Genomic DNA, 20,346 nt, shown 5'->3' with positions numbered 1-20,346 from the left:
TGGGTCAAAAACAAAAGTTCCTATATGAAAAAGTTCCAAGAAACAGTTAATTTTGATACATTTTGACGTTTTAAAATAAAATTAGAAATGGCAGATTAGTTGTCGTTTCTGTGAACTACAGTTTGTGGAATCTCGGCTTTTGTATATGTATGTATAGGTCAAAAACAAAAGTTGCTATATATTAAAAGTTCAAAAAAAATACTTTAGTTACATTTTTTCAATTTTTCAATACCTACAATTTTTTGCAAATCAAGCAAACTGCTGAATTCACCTATATTAACGAGATATAATAATAATTATGATAATAATAATGCGTCCCCATTATTGTGACAGTTGTTGATTCATTGCATGAAATTATCCTCGTTGATCAGTTAAGTAAGCATGATCGGACACCGTCAGTGCTCGGATGGGTGGCCACCAAGGAAATCGCGTTCTCGTGCTTTCAAAGAAATAATGATGATCATGAATAAATCCGGCCTCGATGCCGCGTCCCCCGTTTTTCCTTAATAACAATAACATATGAATTGATGTTTTTTTTAGGAAAGCTTTTTTGTCTCTGCCACCTGAAAAAACCTGTGATTTCCGCACCGTCACGCCTTTATACCAAAGGTGCAAATTAGGGCGACCACCCCCGATTAAAACCTCATTTTTCGCATCACTTTGTATGCATGTTTTAACCTGAATCCGTCCTGCATCCCCCACATATGTCGCCCCTTTCGGTTTAATAACACCGTTGTTTATTTTTTCCCCGTTTCGGATTCGCCTCACGTCCGACCCCCGCGCGATCCGCCCTGACCGCCGTCCAGAGATGGCCGTCCTTCCGCTCAGGTGAGGCGGCGGCTCCACCCCGATCGACATTCAACAGGTGGTTGGGTAGTCGATTCAGGTAGATTCAGGTGCGTCGCGAAGGAAGTTGGTGGGGTGGAGGGATTCGCTGGGACGGGGGACGGTGGCAGGTAATTGCGCGAGGGATGAACGAGGGTGGACAGGGTGCCGGTGTGGAACAGGTTGATTGGAGCGGGGGCGCAGCAGGAGGGCCATTCCAGTTGATGGATGGTGTCCTTGCAGGCTGGGAGTCCGTGAAAGCACAGGAGCGGACTCGGGGAGCTGGATCCGGCCCTGCGGCACCTACTTTATGGGTGCCGATAAATATTATTTTAGAAACTTTCCGGACTAAACTTGTGCCATATAAAAATGCACAAACACGACCCGGAGAAAGGACGGTCCGAGATAATGTTATTGTGATGTCCGCTTCTTCCGGCGTCTTTTGTGGCCGAGTGTTTTCTGTAGAAATATAATTCAATTCGGCCGTCGATGTGCATGACATCAATATTCAAATTTGGGGAGTTTACCTTCGGAAGTTCGCCGTAAGTTTGCGTCGGACATTATTCCGCATCCTATCACAACCAAACAGGACGGGGCCGATATGCAAATGGGGGCGCTTCGACGGCCGTACCTGCATCGGTCAGCTACGTCAACAATCCATTACGCGCCTCCCTGGCCACAGATGCGGCCCACGGCCCCGACGACGCCTCCGCCGCCACCGGCCCGCCACCCACTACGGACGTTGACATCGATTTGCTTTGTGCCGGACAAGGGATTAATCATTGACATGTTCCTTCCGTCACCGGGACCAGATTGACTCCGAACTCGACTTCGACACTTTCCCAACTTAAAAACAACCGACTCACCAAATCACAAACACCAACCCCCCAAAATAAAAAAATAAACGTCACAGTAACAGTACCTGGTCGTCAAATTCACCACATTCGAACGGTCGTTTGTAGTTTTGTCAGAAACGACAATAAACTCCGTAACGAACGTACTAAGCGAGATGAAGCAATGTCCTGTGCGGTCGGCGTGTGGATGGGAGGCCGCTTAATTGATTATTTATTATTGCAAAAAATTACAAATCTATATTAATAAAAGTATAGATATAAAATTAACAAGAACAATGGATAAATTAAATATATGACAATGCAACAATATTTTAGTCTGGACCTCACAAATGAAAAATATGCATAAATAAATAATAATACATAATCATAATATAAAAAATAAATATGTCGTCTTCTTCGTGAATGTTGTGGAAAAAGTGTACCTAATGATAATTAACGGCCTTGATGCCGTGCTTCTTTTTTTTATTTACTACAAAAATAGTATACATGATCTAAAAATCGTAGCCGTTTGAATTTTTCAATTTTTGATCAATTTTCATTCATTTTAGAATTTCAGGATTCAACTGCGACAAATTTTTTAGGATTGTGGTTCTTGTTAGAATGAAAATGTGACTTAATTGAAACACCGAAAGTAAACAAAAACAGTCAAAATTGTACATTTTTTCGAGTGTATTACATAATTATTATCGAAGGTAAAATAACAAGACGTAGGTAATTGTTTTATCGCATGAATTTTTCAATTTTACGAAAACTTTTGGTTTGACAATTTTACGAATTGAATTTGGGAATTTTTGTTCTGGTTAGGCCCAAGAGCTTTAGCTCGAGGATTTAACCTTTGAATAAAAATGCCAACGAGTAAAATTGTCTAAAGCAAACATGTTTAAGTGAAAATTGGGAAATTTATCAGATATAAAAAATTAGGTCGTGTTATTTTTGGCAAGATTAACTCTTGAATACAAACTTTAACATTAGGTAATTATTTATTTATAATACAGTTATTAAAAACACAATTATTAAAAACAATTTGAGAATCTAACAGGAGTAGCATGCAATTTTAATCACTTTTGACAGATGACAGAGTAGTAGGACGTTTTTATCGCGATAAACATTTTTGATTGGATGAACACGTACGTGGGAATTAATCACAATAAAATACTAGTAGATTAGAAAAGGAAATGAACGTCGTTTCCGGAGAAACCGAAAGGGCAAAGTAGATTTTCCATAAATCGGAAGTACTCACTGCAAACACATTTGATAATATGTATTTTTCTTCAGAACAGATACAAGTTTTGATTTAATAAAAAATAAGAATTAAGTTTTTGTATGCGTGTGTCTATTTTACACAAGCAGTTGCCGTCCGTTCCGGAGAAATGATTTTCACAGACAACATCGTTTTAAATTGCTTTTAGTACCGAATATGCTTCAAATTACCGAAACATATTAGAACATTTCCTGAGACGATAAATGTCATCTTTAGAGATTTTGTAGCAAGGAGCGGACGTAACAGTTGGTCAAGATTTATGACTGGAACAGGTACTCCCCCGATTCGTGTCCTAATTGTTAAACTTCCGTGAGGTACTCAATAAGACTTTCAGACGTCAGTTTACAACATCTGGTACCATTTTTGTTCGACCAAGTTTAACATCTGTTTAGCATTTACTATGGAGACAGGTACTTTTGTCACTGGTTTGGTTAATTCATCCCAGAAAAACTCAATGGGATTCGAAGGCAATCACCGTACCGGACATTTGGTACACAGTTGTAAAATGGGCGAGGACGAGTGGACACAAGATGCGAGGTTTTTTTTTTAATTTTTTTTTTGTTGATTGCTTTCACTTTTTCTCTTTATATTAAATAATTGTTAACAGTTAACAAATAATCAACAAAATAAATAAAATATTCAGATTGGTAAAATTGCTCGGTGTTAATAATAATTTAATGAAAACAAGATTAACTCTGGTAGCAAAGTGTTTTTGTTTCACTTTTTTTTTCATATTCTTTTTATTGTTTTCCATCATATCATTTTCTTATCTATGTTTGTTTTTTCATTGTCTTGTTATGTTTTTTCACATGCTTATTTATTTTTGTCCTAATAATATTTCATTTAGTTTCAGTCATTTTTTCATCTACTAATGTATGTATCATTTATAAATACCTTTTTGTTCCTCTATGACACTAACTTTTTATTTGTTTTTGATTACAAGATATTTTTCGTTCCTTTATTTTTGTCAAGCTTACTTTTCTTCACTTATTTTATTTTTAATTTTCTTCACATACACTTAGTTAAAAAATATCTACAATTTTCTTTTTCTTTGTTTCTTTCTGCTACTTTTTCTTTTTTGCTGTATTTACTCTGTATTTATATTCTTTGCTTTGTGTTCTTTCACATCTTCTGTTTTTAGTTCCTGTTTTACTTTTAGTACTTTTACATTGTTATTTTTTTACGTTGTCTTTTTTTTACCATATTTTTTATTTTTCTTGTTCTTTACACCTACTTTTAATATTTTTTTTCGCATACGTATATGTATTGGTATCTGTTATCTATTTCCACCCTTTTGCTCTTTAGTGATCACTGATTGGTTTTGTAGGTATATTCCTCTTTTCCATTGTTTTTTTTTTACCCACTCACCCTTTCTTGTCTTTACATTTGCCAAACATGTTTTGTCTTCGTGAATTCGTGTGAATTTTCTTTCTATTTGTTGATGTTTTTAAAAATTGATTTTGGATTTTTTTTATTTTTTTTTATTTTACCCTTTTTTAAATCTATGTTTTCCAGTCTTCCACAATCTGATACTGTGATCGTCCTTTCACTATTATAATAATCTTTACTTACGTACTAATCTATCTTTATTTGGATATTTACGCAACGGATTTAGATCTGGCGAACTTGCTGGTCACTACTCCCCCACAAACGTAAGTACCCTTCCGACACCCAAACTTCTTACTTTTCCTATTTCCACTATTTCGTTTACATTTCTTGCCAGTTCAATTTTTAAGCGACAACGAACGTTGCCCGGCTTTCCTACCTACAAAGTAGACGCAACAGTTCCACTTTCGCCGCCATTCATCCCCATTATTTATGACAAGGTTATTACCATTCGACGTGGCTATTAATTTAGGTAATGTAGGTAGTTAGAGAGTGAGTTTGGCGGCGGCGGTCGTCGTCTGTGTGCGTATCCATGTGTGTGTACAAACACGGAGTCAACTCCGCCGCCAGCTGTCAGGGGGTTCATTCATCATACGGCCCATCGCCTGTTCATCGCTCACGTTCGACAAACTTTTGATAACGGTTGAAGTATTACAACTCAAATGTCAGTTTCACCTAGGGGTCCTAATAGCGCCACCGACTGCCGACGTCTGCTCAATTGGACCTTTTATTGGACCGTTTAATGGCCACACTTTTTTTCCACGGATTTTTTCCCGTACCTGCGTCGATGCGGTTGCGTTTTGACGCATAACGGTATCGAAAAGTGCGGTTTAATTAGTCACGAGGTAGTCCAAAGTGTTGCGATGATGACACAGACCCATGTGATTAAGAGGCGGATGGGGGAGGTGAAGTTGAGGTCGCGACCGGTGATACCGTTCCATTATCGAGAATAATGTAGCGGGAAGAGTCATTTTATCGATTAAATTGCGTATTTGCTGTAAACTGACCTACGAGTTGTTCTGATTTTGCAAAAGATTTTTACCTTTTTTTTTTTTCGAATAAACAAAAAATTTCAAAGTGATTTGGTTTGATCTTTACAAACCAGAAAATACAACAGATTTTTCAATATCGTAATAAATGTAATCCGTTTTATTTCATTCTCGAAATTTTGTTCAGATTCATTCATCTTTTTGAAAAATATTGAAAAACTCCCGTTTCTTAAAATCTACAGTATTTCTTTCTATTTTTCTCCGGTTCCGTTACCAACCTTTACCTTTCTATTTTTTTCTGCTGCTTTTTCATCCCTTCAACCCAATTTCTTTCGGTCGTTAAACTTCTCCACCTTCTTACACCTCTTCCGCTTCTCCTTCACCATTGCCCCTGCGATCTGGAGACTGTCGATAACCTTCAAAATTTATTTGCATTTTTTCAGAGGTAGAAGCTCACACGCAGCAGCCGTTATTTTTTATAGTTATAGAGCTTGCTCACCTCGTGTTTGGTAAATAAAGTTTTAAATTTTCATTATGGATCGCGTCGGGTTATCTCGATCGTTAGCTAATATTGGCTCCGCAATTTACGATCCTTCCCCAGGATCGCTCAATCTATCTGCACCTTGCGAACGAGTAAACGGGGCAAAGCGACCGGTAAACGGGTCCTCCACCGCCGCCTCCGATACACTTTTACACACCGCCGATAAAGGTACATAAAGAACCCGCAGATAAGAGAAACATAATACCGGGGGAAATGCATACGTAATTTGATTTCCCGGCCCGATTTTTATAACGGCCATGAATTTAGTGGATACTGAAAACGCGATAAATCAGATTACGATTTTTTCGTTATTATTTTCCGCCCCTGAGTGTATCTGATAAATTATAATGGCGAGGGTATCGATTGTAAATTATTATTTTCGGGGGCAAAAACTTAAATAACCGTGGACGAATCTCGACCGAACATAAAAATGAATTAGAGGAATTTTTTTCCTTGATCTCTCCCTGATTTGTTTGCCTAGCCACCCCGCCGCAGACATTACCATTACGAGCCTCCCACTTCTGATGCAACCCTCTCCTTCCTGGAGGTCGCTGCTCGCTTGTCTTATCTACGCATTTTTTTCGCTGTAATTCCGCCGAAATTATAAGGCCTTCATTCGGTCCAGTCCAATATTCTTTCCAGTTTGCTCTTGATTTCCATTTTGTTATCTGGCACATCTATCTGTGATAATTTAATCTTAGGATGACCTGTCCGGTCGCATTTCGTTACTCCCTTTGTGCGGACTATCTCGCTTTTATTTACTGTCTCATCCGACGTTTCTTCACATCGATTTGAATGTCGACCCCGAATAACACATTCGGTTTCCTTATGCGACCCCTGATTTATCTACAAACTTTATTTCGAGGATGAAATGTAATTACCAGCTGCACAGCAATAGTAAGACGATGAAACTTTCTTATCGACGAAGCCTATTTCTCCGCTGATTTGTACCAGAGATAGCAAACGTTTACAAAAAGAAAAAAATCACACACAAATTATCGCACCACGTTGTGCAAAAACCGATCAAATCCCAATTTTCAAAAATTAATAAGAATAAGATATTGTTATTGTGTTTGACAGAGGATTTAGATAAGATGAGAAAAAAGTAATGAACGAATTTATACTTAGAAGGCAGGAAACAATATCATTTACGAGTACGTAACGTAAATTAACCATAAAAGATTTTTTAGGCACCCTTAATGGGAAAGGTAATATTACGTACTCCCATGCGGACAAGAAGTAACTCTTTTTCGGACGCACTTTTTCGTACGCACTTTTTCAGACGCACTTTTCAGGCATGGAACGTGGCGCCACCTGTTGGTCTGCAAAACAAGACTTGCTTCCGAAAAAATCTGGAGACCTATATAACGTTGAAAATGTCGACCATAAATTCGAAGATTTATATTTCTTCGCTTTTGTGAAAATTTTGTGAAGAAAGACATTTTCACTGTATTTAGTTATTTTCTTCTTGTTGCACCATTGTACTTAGTTAAAATGTATTACTATAATGAATTTGTAATTTTTTCAAGGATGTCTTTTGCTTTGTAGTTCGTGCGGTTGCCTAAAAAATTTAATGTGCACTTCGGACAAAAAGTGCCTTTTGTGCTCGCCTGTTTTCAAGTCTCGGCTTCGCCTCGACTAGAAAACCCAGACTCGAACAAAAAAGATGCACTTTTTGGTCTTGATACACAAATAACTATTTTAAATACTATTTTAAATGAATCAAAGGTCCTAATAAGAAAAACAAAAAACGATGATCCATAACCTCCTGTTAAGTGGAAATGAAAATAGATGCTGAAAACCATGAACCTAGAGATAAGTGCAAAAGGCGTAACGAGAGAGTTTTTCAAATGACAAAAAGAAGAAACAGTTAAAATAAACTACAAGGTGTGTTGATAAAAATTGAAAGATTTATGTAATGTTAAGACACTAGGCAAGAAAACCACCTAAATAAATGAGAAAAGAATAAACGAAAATAAAATTAGTAGAAAAAACTTGAATTGAATGGGAATGTTTAATTTAATCTTTTAAAAAATTTAATGTTTTAACAACTTTTTTTAATAAGAAAACGACTGAATCTGGTAAGATGTCAGATAATATTAAATACCCTAGCTAGAGCTTAGTGAAGGAGTTACAGAAAGAAGAATGGATAGAAATTGGAGTATAAGAAATAGCAAAATCAATTCATGTTAAATAAAGAAAAGAAGAAATATGTTTGCTATAAAACTTGATGTAAAGTGGAAATCAGACAAGAAGAAAAGTAAAATCAGATGAAGAATTCCAAACTTTGAAGATATAATACATACATATTCTAATTTGCAGGGATTGTCAGTGGAGATGATCGAAGAAAGTGACGGAGTGATTGAAATAAGAAGAATTTGCAATGGTTCTTCATGCAAATCTAATTCGACAAGTGGCAGATAAAGAACTGATGTAGCGATGTGATCAAAGCTTATATAGTTACTAGAGAGAAAATTTGGAGCCTGGCGCTTGCAGACGACTTGGTAATTGTGGCAAAGGGTGAAAGAGAAATGAAAGAAATGATGAAGAAGCTGGGAAAGTATGTGAGGAAGAAAAAACTGGAAGTGAATGTTGAGAAGACGAAGATGATGGTGTTCAATAAGAGAAAAGAGGAAGAGTGAGGAGAATAAGTGGAACTGGGAAGGAAGGAAAATAGAACAAGTAAACGAGTTTAAATACTTGGATTACACATTCAACGAAAGAACCACGGATCAGAGAGATAGTGAGGAAAGGAAATAAGGTAGTTGGATGTGTTTAGCCAATAGGAGAGAGAATGTGGGGAGGAGAATGATGATGTTTGAGAGCATGATAGAGAGTATATTGATGTACGAGCCAGAGACCTGGGGATAGAAGGAACAAGAAGAGGTAGAGAAAATAAAAGGAAAATATTTGAGAGGGGTGCTAGGAGTGGACAGAGAAACGCCAGGTTACATAGTAAAGGAAGAGTGCAAGAGGAATAGGCTGAAAGTGAAAGCGGGAAAGAGAGCGGCAGAGTTTGAAGACAAAATAGATGGAAGGGAAGAGTGAGAATACTAACGGAATGTTGGTGAGAAAAGAGAAGGACACGGAGCAGAAAAAGGAGAGAGAGAAATGCTGTCAGAGAAAAGGGTATGCCAGTGAAGAAGTAGAAAGATTAAGAGCAAAAGGAACATGGAAGAAGATAGTGCTGGGTGAAAGGGACAAAGACACGGACAAACAAGAAAAAAGGAAGAGAATCAAAGAATCCAGATAGAACAGCGAGCATGACAGAGGTAATTCCGGAGTACCTGGAGAGAGAGTGCAAAAGAAAGAAAAATGATGGCGAGATTTAGATGTGGGAACGAAGAGACAGAAAACAGATATTGGATGGAAGGAGAGGAAAGAAGGTGCAGAATGTGCAATGAGGAGAGAGAGACACAATGGAGCACATGTGGAAAAGATGTTGCGAAACGAGAAAGGATTAGGGGATAGAAAAAATGTAATTTTTTTGTTTTTTGAAATTGTTAATTTTATTTTAGATAAAACTGTAATCAGGAATCCGAAAGCCTGTAGAGCAAATAAAGCATAATTACGATAGCTTATGTAGTTATGTGAATAAAATCGGATCCAATGATGAGCCATGAGTAACACTAATCTTTAAGAAATGATTTTTATGACTATTCCATTCACCTGTCATTTCTTAAAAATGAACCAATAGAAACACAATTTTACACATTTGTTACCATGGTTTCAAAAAATTGAAACGAATATTCCCACTCGTGGAAATTGTATCGGTAATACCACTAGTGATCCCAGCGATAATTTTTAACAAATGAATGCTGTCTTGAGAATTGCTTCCAAATGGACTCACGTGTCTTTTTTGTGTTGTTGGAAACATTTTCTTCGATTTCCGCGTTAATTTCTTCTTCCGATTTGCTGCCAAATTGTCAAAGTTGGTTCATGGAATAGTCCTCCGAATACAACTCGTAATCCAAATTATGTAGACTATTTTTCAAACTGGTTTCACTCATTCAATTGTGCTTGCGAATCTCACTCGTGCTGACGCACTTGTGGATTCATTCCCAAGTACAATTGATAATTCGTGACCAGTTTGAAAAATAATCGACTACTCGTGGTATTAGGTATAAATGATTATACTTGTTGAAGACTCCAGCCCGAAATAATGAGTGAATATAATTGCGACCATGTTGATTATTCACCTAAGAGTTGTAAAATGAATTTTTCGTCGACAGATCCATCTGTCCAAACGAACGAACCGTGTCGGCATCTTAATGGAAATTGCCGTTCCTAATGCAATTTAACTGTTCAGGTTTTGCGAAGGCAATAAGGTATCTCGGCGATATTTCATCGTGATGTGTCGGTTGCATGTTTTTCAGCGAAAACAAACGGAGCACTCAGAAAACAAGACAGTTCCAATTCGTTGCCGTGAGAGTGTAACTCGACTAAAACAAACCATCCACTGTTCACACATGCCATAAAAAGTCGAGTGAAATAAAATTAAAAGGCAAACGAACAGACACCGTGAGCGCCGAGATGAGAACATAACCTAAATAACCTTCGCATGTGTGAGGACAAAAACGACCAAGAGCCCGACCACGGACGCAGATGTATTAAACCAGCAGTTGGGATGACGCCGCCACCGACACAATTGAAATTGTCCAAACTTCTTATTGTCGTAATTAGGCGGTCACGGAAGACGACTTGCTGAAGGATCACGACGACAGCGGCCGAAACGTTTTCACTCCAGCCGGACGACATGTTGCCCGCACCTTTGGTTTTGCCGAAATTGACCCTAACCTCACGTCTTCGAGTGGAACGTCTCGGCGCTCGTTTTAAAACTGGTTTAATTAGTCCACTGTTTACGAGAATTGTGTTTTTAAGTGTCCACTTAAAATCTCCCAGATTAATAGTTTTCTCGCCTTGTCATCTCTTAAAATACTAGATAGATGAAACTGATATATTTTTATATTCTGTTCATTTTTCTTTCTTCAAACCTTCTGCCATCTTCTTCTTCTTTTTCAAGCTAATCTCTTCGTAACTGTCATTTAGTAATTGATTTCCTTTTGCTTTTCCCCTTCCTCCTCCCTCCTGTCGCCACCCTGTAGATATAATTTTTTTTCCTTGCCACTTGTGCGATCCGATCACGCCATCAACGCCTCCATCATTGAATCTCTCGGTAGAACCGGAAATAGAGCGCCAGTTTTTCCCTGACGTCATGATGGATCCAGCGGCTGTCGCAGGTGCATAAAAACTAACATGTGGTGGCGGAGGTGTAGTCTCCCACACGCACCAGATACGCATCCACTTGATCCGCGTACCGCGGCTACTCGCGGGATTAATTCGTCCGTTGGTAATCCCGATTGGTGCGTCGTTTTTCGAATTTATCCGAAATTAAACGTCGGCGATGTTTTTTTCCACCCCCAGGAACAATGAGTTTCGAGGAGGCGGCGCTAATGCGATTATTAAGCACTGAAATTTAATAAGCACCTTAAGAACGACCGGCGAAGAAAATAAACACGTCCCCCAGGGCATTAAATAAAGGTGTAAACGTTAAAAATATTAAACAGACCCCAAGAGAGGGAGAAGGAAGGAAGAGTGTCGTTTGCACACTAGCTGTGCAATTTGCGCAATCTTGATGTTATAGGCAGTCATGTATATTTATATTCCGGAAAGTTTTATAAAACCTGCTGCAATTCGGTATTAAAGCCGGAGCGGAGCCGAGGGTCTTTGGAAAGGTATCATTAAGACATTCCATTATTTCCATCTGCAGCGTTTGACTCTTTTTACGTCTATTTAAACCGTCCCCCCGATCGCCGCGCCTTTTTCACCTTTTTGCCGACGGTTTTTAATCAGCGAAAGAGTTTATTTCTTTATTAAGTTTTACACCTTTTTAATTCCTTTTATAACGGAAAGCTCCTTAACGGGGATTAGCGAATAAAAAGTTGGTCTTAATTTTTTCCCGGGGGCGGGGATTTTTAAAAGATAGTTAAAAACAAAGTGATGAAAAGTTCGTCATAAGACCGTCATTATGTAAATCGGGGGTGATGCACGACTGGCTAACCTAGGCCTGTCTTTATTTTAGAATTTTTTAAAAGAAAATCATATGCAAATCAGGCACTGAATGGACGGTGAATATTTTTACAGTGTTTATAATTCCCTTTTTATGGGCTTATTAGCATAACTGAATGGTTGAATGTTTTAATGTGGCCGGTTTTTATTCTTAAGGAAGTCGGGATACAACTCATTACGTATTTCTTAAAAACTCATTTTCGACAAAGTTTTTATTGCCATAATTCAATGAATTGCAAATTTAATAACAAGCGCCACCGGATAACCCTCCAATCAATTAATTAAATTACTTTTCCCTCTTTTTTTCCTTCGCCTCTAACCGGCCCATTCACTAAAGCCAAAACACTGCACCATTTATTGCAAAGAAAAATCAAGCTACAACCAATAGTTATTTGTATATCAAGGCCGCGAAATCATTCTTTAACGTACCGAGAGAAAAATTGTCGCCGAGGCCGCTTGCGGCCGAGGCACGACAATCTCGAGGTTTTGCGACCAAGATGTATACAACATTTTTTGTGCAACCGAAAATTTGTAATTTTTATTTGAAATTTCTCTTTCTCACCACGAGGTTGTATCAAGAACTGTTTTTTTTTCTGGCAGAATAGCTAGAATAATCCCTTTGCGAGCTCGTCTTACTGATAAATTTTTGTTTGTTCCAGGTACAGGGCCGTTCTTTGATCCCCCCTTAGTAGGTGGCGGCGTCGGCGGCGTCATCCATCATCGGGCAAAACACGGTAAAGCAGCACACGTCTTATTCCGATTCGCGTTTAATTTAATGCGGTGTATAGCGAAGTGAATACATTTGAGTGCGACTGACAACCCCAATGTATCACACGGGGCGTCACGGCAGTCAATACAACAGCCGGAGACAGACCTGCGAACCGTTTTAAAAGTTGACTTAATGAAGGAGTCGGTAAATGAAGATAAATGATTCCGATATTGGATTAGCTTGATGATGTACAGTCTTTACGTGAAGCACCGAGGAACAATGATATCTGAGATGTCGCTCATTCCGACTTCCTCCACTGACTAATGCTCTGTTCTGAACAGATAATGGCAAGATTTTGATAAATGTCCGAAAACAAACGAATATTATCTGTTATCAAGCGGTGCCCACGTACAAGAGATGGAAATTCGACCGTTCTTAGAAGGGCGGCTGATTCGTTTCAAATGACCGACAGAAAAACGGACGAGAGGCGATTGGCACAATCGAAGCTGCCGGCATTTCCGACAACTTTTTATATCTCACAGTTCATAGATAAAACAACACTTTTTCACTTTGTCCGACAAAGAGATTTTTTCCAAAATTTTCTTGGTATTACTAATATGTATTCTTTAAATTGAATCATCTCATCACTGAGATTACAACCTCATTCTTTCTTTCTTTTTTTTTTTGTAGAGAGAAATTTTCACGTGAAATAGAGAGTATTTTTTCCCTATTGTTATCCCTTTTTTTCTAACTATTTCGTTGAAAAGTTTTTATAAAAATAAATAATACAAATGTATGTAGTCAAATCACTTTTTGACACACAAACTCACACAAGTGAGATAGATCACCGCATTTCACATCTTCGCTGAGGTTGAGATCTGATTTTTTCATAATCATCCGTTGAAGAAGATAACACCACATACTAATATCTGTTTTGCATCTCCATTAGTTGTAATTTCAATTTCTCACCAATCCCACAAATGAGGTAGAGATCTGTAGTGAGCTAGATAGCGTCTCAGTGTTTTCCCGTTATGTAGATACACGAACAGATATGCAGAAAGTGGTTGTTTTTAAATCAAGATATCTTGTGATATCACAGACATCACAAATATCTCCCTCACAAGTGAGATAAGAGTCTGATCTGTTTATCTTTGTATCCGCCTCGTTAGATTAGTATTTTTGAGAATAGAAATTTTTAATGAATAACGACGGCATCAAAAAAGTGATGAGAACTCTTCTAAAGTAATTGGGTTAGAGGTGATGTTTTGTTATTTTTGATTATCTTTAATGGAAATACTTACATTTTGACCTCGAGAAATCTTCAAAAAAATTTGACAAGAATATTTTTCAAAGATACATTTTTTTAAAACTTTAGAACTTAACATCTCACTATCAAGATATTCTCAGGTGTTTTTCTTTTTTGAATTGCTGCTCTGAAACGCCTAATATTCTTTAATATAAACAGGTATCTACTATCTCGTACTTTTCTCATGAAGTTGTTGCTATCTCACCAGTGAGATAGATAATCATCTCAGAAATGAGATGATAATCTGTGTTTTTTTTTTATCGTTTTGATCGTTTCGTTTGACTCGAAGTGTGTTTCAGCAACAGATTTGGGGAAGAGATCTGGCTCGACGTGGTGGTTTTTAATCGTTTTATGATTGTTCGAAAACGTCCGTAAAATCTGCATCGCAAATCGCGGACTACCCGGTAATTACCTTGCCTTCTCCCACCTGCTGTAGAAAAACCCTTTCGGATGTTAACGCTGATAGGGATATGATGGGAGCAAAAAAGTTAACGGTGCGTTGCGGGAGGTGATGGCGGCGTTATTAAATCCGGCTTAGCTCACGTGGCGGCCCATATTGCGGCGGGCGGGAGGATAGTGTATTACCCGCAAATGCCGATTTCAATTAAGCCATTCGAGCAGAAAACGCACCAAAGTCTGTTCGAATTGCAAAAGTTCTCCTCCACCTATAACCGTCCTCCGTTAGTGTTTTAATTAAAATGACGCTCTTAATATTTTTCAATTTCGGTCGAAATTAAACGGCAACTCCTCTCCCCGGGAAAAAACCGGGAGAGCGCACTCGCGTTTTACGATCTTCCTCCTTGGCGCTTCCTTCCATTAATTGAAAACATTGTTTCTCTTGCGGTCTCGTTCGGTGCAATTAGCAAGCGGAGGGAGCCCTTCTGGGAGCATCAACTTCTTTAATCTGGCCTTATTATCATTCTCTGTCCATATCAATCAGAAGTGCGGCCGCTGCTCTGCTTTTTCCTCATCAGTATTCCGACGCGCCGCAAGTCTTAACGACGCCAATGTTTGGCTTTGACATAACCAGTTAGTTCGTATTAATAACTTTGCTCGGGTCCATGGGAGAAAAACCGAATAGAAAAATGACATGTTTTTTACAAGCTGCGAAATTGTTTCGCCGCAATCTTTCCATTTAAAAGAGAAGGTAGCGCCCGGAAAAATGCATGGACGAGACAGCTAAGCAAATTGAAGTATTATGCTTTCGGTACACATGACGTAGCATTAAGCAAATGAGCTTCGGACGGCGGGGACACCCGCTCTAAGGCGCACTGTCAACCAAAACCTCGCAACGATCAATCCCTCCACAAATATTAAAATCTCACCGAAAATCAAAACTTCTACTTGCTCTTACGTGGTCATCGCACTTATTTAACCTCCAAAATTAACATTCACCGATAATGTCACATGTGGAGAGGTGTCACTCAAGGTTCAGTTTGGGGTCCCATGTTGTCCATCGTTCATATATCATGCCCCAACTTTATTGAAGTGAAAACTTCTTCAGGCGCACCACATACATTTTATTCCCGGGCAGTGCGTTAGTTGCGTGCGACACGCTAAAATCGTTCGCAACACGCTAAAATCGTTCGCACCAAGCTAAAATCTCGGGCGTAGAGTTTTTTATTGTTCATTGTGGTTTCATCGTGTTGCTAAATTTAAGTGACCTGAGTGCCAAGCTGCAGGCCATATACAAAAACGACAAATATTGTAAGTTTGGATTTAGGATTTAGTAATTCATGTATTGGAAAGTTTGTGTAGAAAAATGTGAAGCGGAAAATGGACAAACTGTCATAATACAGGGTATTTATAAATAATTGTCTGGTCCCGATTGCTATGAAAACTTGTGTTCTGTTCTGTCGTGCGGTCTTAAATGCACACTCTTTTTTTTTCTTCTGCATATCTGACACCATCACATTCTCGACATGCAAGTCAAAAAATTTAGCAATTTTTTGACATCCATGGATCTTCAAATTGACAATTATTACGTCCAATTCAATTCTTGACAAATTTTCTCTCTTTTGCCTCCAAAAACGGGTCCAGTTTGTTCTGATTTGTGTTATTTGTTGGTAAAGAATAATAATAATGAGTGATTTCCTTTCTAAAGTTTTGCGTGATGTCACCAAAAAGGAACAAAACTGTGCGCTTTGATGTGTTCATTTTGTAATTTTGAAATTCAAGTTAAATAAGAAAAATGTAAACAAGGTGAGCGCCAGTGTTGGTATTCTCTGTGGACTAGGAAAAGTGCAAAATTGAGAAAGTAATTAAGAGAGTGAGGAGCAGTTGGTTTACTTTCTTAATGAATGTTTTTTGAGATTATTTCAAGGCGTCGCAAATTAATTTGTTCTGCGTGGTACGCAACACAAAAGTGAATCTGAAAGATTTTTTTCAGGTGTTTACTGGGGAAGTTTTAACAAGAAACTTTCTGTTGGTCGGTTTGACTTGGACGCCTAAAGCAAAGGGAGTTTTATGACAAAAACGCATTCAGAGATAAATCTGCAAGAGTTTCAGATGGATGAAACGAGCTTTAGGGCGATAGCTGATAAAAAAAAATATGATTAGTCTGCAGTGTACAGCTTTAACATCCTCGAAATTGTCCAGCCTCGGCCGTAAGCGGCCTCGGCGACAATTTTCCTCTCGGTATGTTAAAAAAAAGAAAATATACAAATAACTATTGTTTTTACTTTCGTTTAACGCTATTCTTTTTTTTTCACTATTGCCATAACCGGTTGTTTTACAAATCTAGTAAAAGTGGAGAAAAGTTGTAGAAAGCATAAATTTAGTAAATATAGTAGAATCAATTTTGTTGTTAAGAATTGAAAAAAGCGGAAATTTGTCCCTTCAGTAGGGGCCTTGGATTTTCTCATGGGCTATGAGTCATATTTGCGCAAACGACGAATATTGGTCTCAAGTAGGCGCTACAAACCGACCGGAAATCATCGTCATTCGTTACGTTACAGATTTTTCATTAGTTTATCGCTCCGCCTTCGCGCACATATTTAAGGTCACAGCCCATGAGAAAATCCAACATCTCTACCACCTCTTGTACACAATAGTACTCAAGTATTTCATCTTATTGCGCCTTCATTAGGTCCGGTATCGATCATAGAAATATGTGTAAAGCAAAGAGCGCTCTTGAAAACTTGTACCGTAGCATGTTTTCGTCGCACCAATAATTTTGATTTGATGGTGCCATAACTCGTCCCCGCCTCGCCTCCGTAATGAAATCTTAAGAATATTGCATGGATTTATACGTTTCAATTATAATTTTTGGCTCCGACGGCAAAGTCTATGCAGTACGTCATTAGAGTATAGGACTGGCTGCACCGCAATAATGAAACCACAACATCATAACATAATTTGAATCCACTTTATGGCGCATTTATGTCGAAAAATCCGAAAGAGGCGACGCTCGTGTACCACCCATAAACCACCGCGAAAACAAATTTCTCCAGGGTCGGTTTGATGCGAGTGCAGCCTGTTGGAATGCAGCCAATGTGAACATGTTCGATGCTGCTACTTTATATAATGGCGAATGGTGGGATAATTCTCCACGCTGCTTAACTCTAGACGCATTATTTTTTCGTGTTGGTCGTCTTCAGCCACCGCTTAAATCACGCCGGAGCGAAATGGGGAGATCGCATCTCCGCTCCATGAATAGGTAAATCTGAAGGTGGACGGGTCCTGTGGGACCCCGAGGTGTATAAAAACGAATAAACCGACCAGATGGGGCGACTATCGGGGAGATAGCACCACATGTGCGCTCCGCATGAATGAAATATGAGACCAGGTTAAGGAGGTGGCACTGGGGGACCCAGGTGACCCACCCGTACAGATCCCTGAAACACAACAAAACTGTCGATTATTGTCAAGTCAAGTAATTAAAAATCGTGTTTCTTTGTGTGGGAGCCAGCGCGTCGGCCGGATCTGCCACCTCTCGACTCATCTGTGGGCCAGGTGAGACCGGTAGACGTCCAGACCATTGTCGGCGCCCGTTCCCATGTGGAAGCAATTCCAGGAATTAGTGGAGCCGTTCGTCGTGAGCGCGAACCGCCCCCAAGACATTAAATATTGCAAACAGATAATATTAAAACGTAAATTAAATAGAACCGGCTCGCGTTCCTAAATTAATTAACAACTTTCTATATTTCTTACGTAACTGGTAATTAAACAATAATACGTAAGACTGGCTGGATATTTACTTATGAGGAGCGGGTTTAAGCCGGTGGCGGCGCTCGCCGGGTTCATTTCCTCCCCTCGAAAAACTTCCGCGCTCTCGGCAACATCTTTTATGCCACAAGGTAATTTTACAAGTAATTAGAGGCAATTACACGATGTCATTATACCGCATTGCTCAGAAATATATCTTCCAACTCGCAAACTTTTCGCGGGAGGTTGTACAGACGAGGAAAAGAACACGGCGGGCTGCTCGAGGCCGATACTTTAATGGGGTGGTCGGGGGTGGCGAATGGATGCCGACCGAGCACGGCCACTAAGTAGCTGGAATTGGTTCATACTCATATACTGGCTTAATTGCTTGATTGTTTTGGGAAGTGGCATTTACTTAAAATATACCAACGATGGGGAATTCTTTTGAATTACTTCTGGAAAAAAACACCATATTTGTAATTTGCTAAGCACAAAAATATTACATTGGGATAATTATACAGCTGTTGTGTGAATAACAGAGGACCCATCACGGATCCTTGAGGACCGCTCAGCGCAGGTAACGCACCTATGAAAATTTAAAACTTCTCACTCTTCTCGCAAGTGAGGTCTTGGATTTTGTCATGGGCTATGGGTCATATCTGCAGAAATGACGAATTTCGGTTTCAAGTAGGCGGTTTTTCGCTCCACCTTCGCGCAGATATTTCCAAGGTCACAGTCCATGAGAGAATCCAACACCTCGATCGATTTCATTGAGCTTCTCTAGTTAAATTGCTACTTTCAAGCTTTTTAATTTAAATTGTGTAAAAAGAGATTGTGTCGAAAATAGATGAATAATTAATAGATTAAGAGGTAGTTCGAGTTTGAAATGCGAAATGATCTCATTAGTGAGGCAGAGATATTATCGACTTGATCCAGTTCAAATGCTATTTTCAAGCTTATCTTGAAGTTTTCATAGAAACTCATATTACAAAGAAAGTCAACAAACACATAAATTTACCATCACAATTTACTATCACATTTGCAACAGATATTTGTGACTTATAACATGAGTGAGGTGGAGATCTGATTCTTTACTGTTCTGCACGTGTTCAGAAAGTGCATATTAAAAAGGGATGATATGGTGATATCCTAGACATTTACATAATTGTAACTCATTTTACAAGTGAGATAGAAATCTGATTGTTTTACCATAGATTTTTTTAACTCATCTAAAACGGGTGAGTTGGAGATTTCATTTGAATTTCTTTAGTGGAAGGGCTTAGAAAATTTACAAAAACATCAATAAGAACATATTTCAAAGATACAAATTTTTAGATGTTTTTCATTAGGTAAGCATTTGACTCATGTCACAAATGGAATCAAGATCACAAATGGAATCAAGATTCTCTGTTTTAATTAAAATGTCTCATATTATTTGCTAACATAAGAAAATTAAAATTGACTCATACTCAACAAAATTTGTAGCTATCTCACGAAAGTGAGAAAGTGACATTATCATTCAAGTAGTCATCTCACAAATGAGATAGAAATCTGATTTTTCACCTTGGTATGTCTTTCTCACTAAATGGTTTTAAAAACTCCCGTGAATGCGGAAGAATCTATTAAACTTTAAATTTTTTCAAGAATAACCTTGAAATGACGACAATTTATCAAATACCTGCTAGCTATTAACCCGGCTTCGCCCTGGTTGATCTTGAAATTAATGTTTCAAAGATTATTTGGAATCGGCCAAAAAATTTCTTTGTTAGAAAATCTAGTCGAGTTTACAACACTGTGAGATATCTAAAACCTCAAATGAGATAGTGATGTGTACACATGACATCAGAATTATCTTTTTATACAAACCGCAACTATACCTAATTAAAGCATGGCAATGTCATTGCAGTAACCATCTCGCATGCAAAAATTGGTGGCTTGTCACTGTTAGAAATTTATATCACTGAACTTCGGGATGTTTGCTCCAAAAATTATTTTTTTCGGTATGACCCAATCCCCCCCAAAAGTGGTGGATGGGTTAAAACGTAAGTTGAAGAAGCACTCTAAGTACCCGTGAAGATCTCATCAAAATCTGTTCAGACATTTTTTAGTTATAGGCGAACAAGGGATACATACAAATTTTATTTTTTGCTATATGCTACAAAACGAGTGCGGTAACAATCTGATTCTGTTTTTGCGTTTATCCTTTTCATGACATGTTTCTGAACAAAAGGATCTCATCATCTTAAAGTTCTGATTCTTC

General features: G+C 38.4%; 1 protein-coding gene across 9 annotated transcripts in view; it reads left to right on the top strand.

Moving 5' to 3' along the window:
- zfh1 (Zn finger homeodomain 1) overlaps positions 1 to 20,346 on the top strand; it is a 344,752-nt gene that overhangs the window by 202,074 nt on the left and 122,332 nt on the right. For 5 of the 9 annotated variants that reach the window (XM_069056759.1, XM_069056757.1, XM_069056762.1 and 2 more), the window contains one exon: positions 12,585 to 12,659. The exons of the other annotated variants lie outside the window; for them this stretch is intronic. In XM_069056759.1, the coding sequence (XP_068912860.1) occupies positions 12,585 to 12,659 (75 nt within the window). The remainder of the gene's footprint in view (positions 1 to 12,584; positions 12,660 to 20,346) is intronic. 9 annotated transcript variants of the gene reach the window in all.

The sequence above is a fragment of the Tenebrio molitor genome, chromosome 8 (assembly GCF_963966145.1).
Source record: "Tenebrio molitor chromosome 8, icTenMoli1.1, whole genome shotgun sequence".
Classification (NCBI taxonomy): Eukaryota; Metazoa; Arthropoda; class Insecta; order Coleoptera; family Tenebrionidae; genus Tenebrio; species Tenebrio molitor.
The sequence above is the reverse complement of the archived record's forward strand: the minus strand, read 5'-3'. Positions and strand labels throughout refer to the sequence as shown.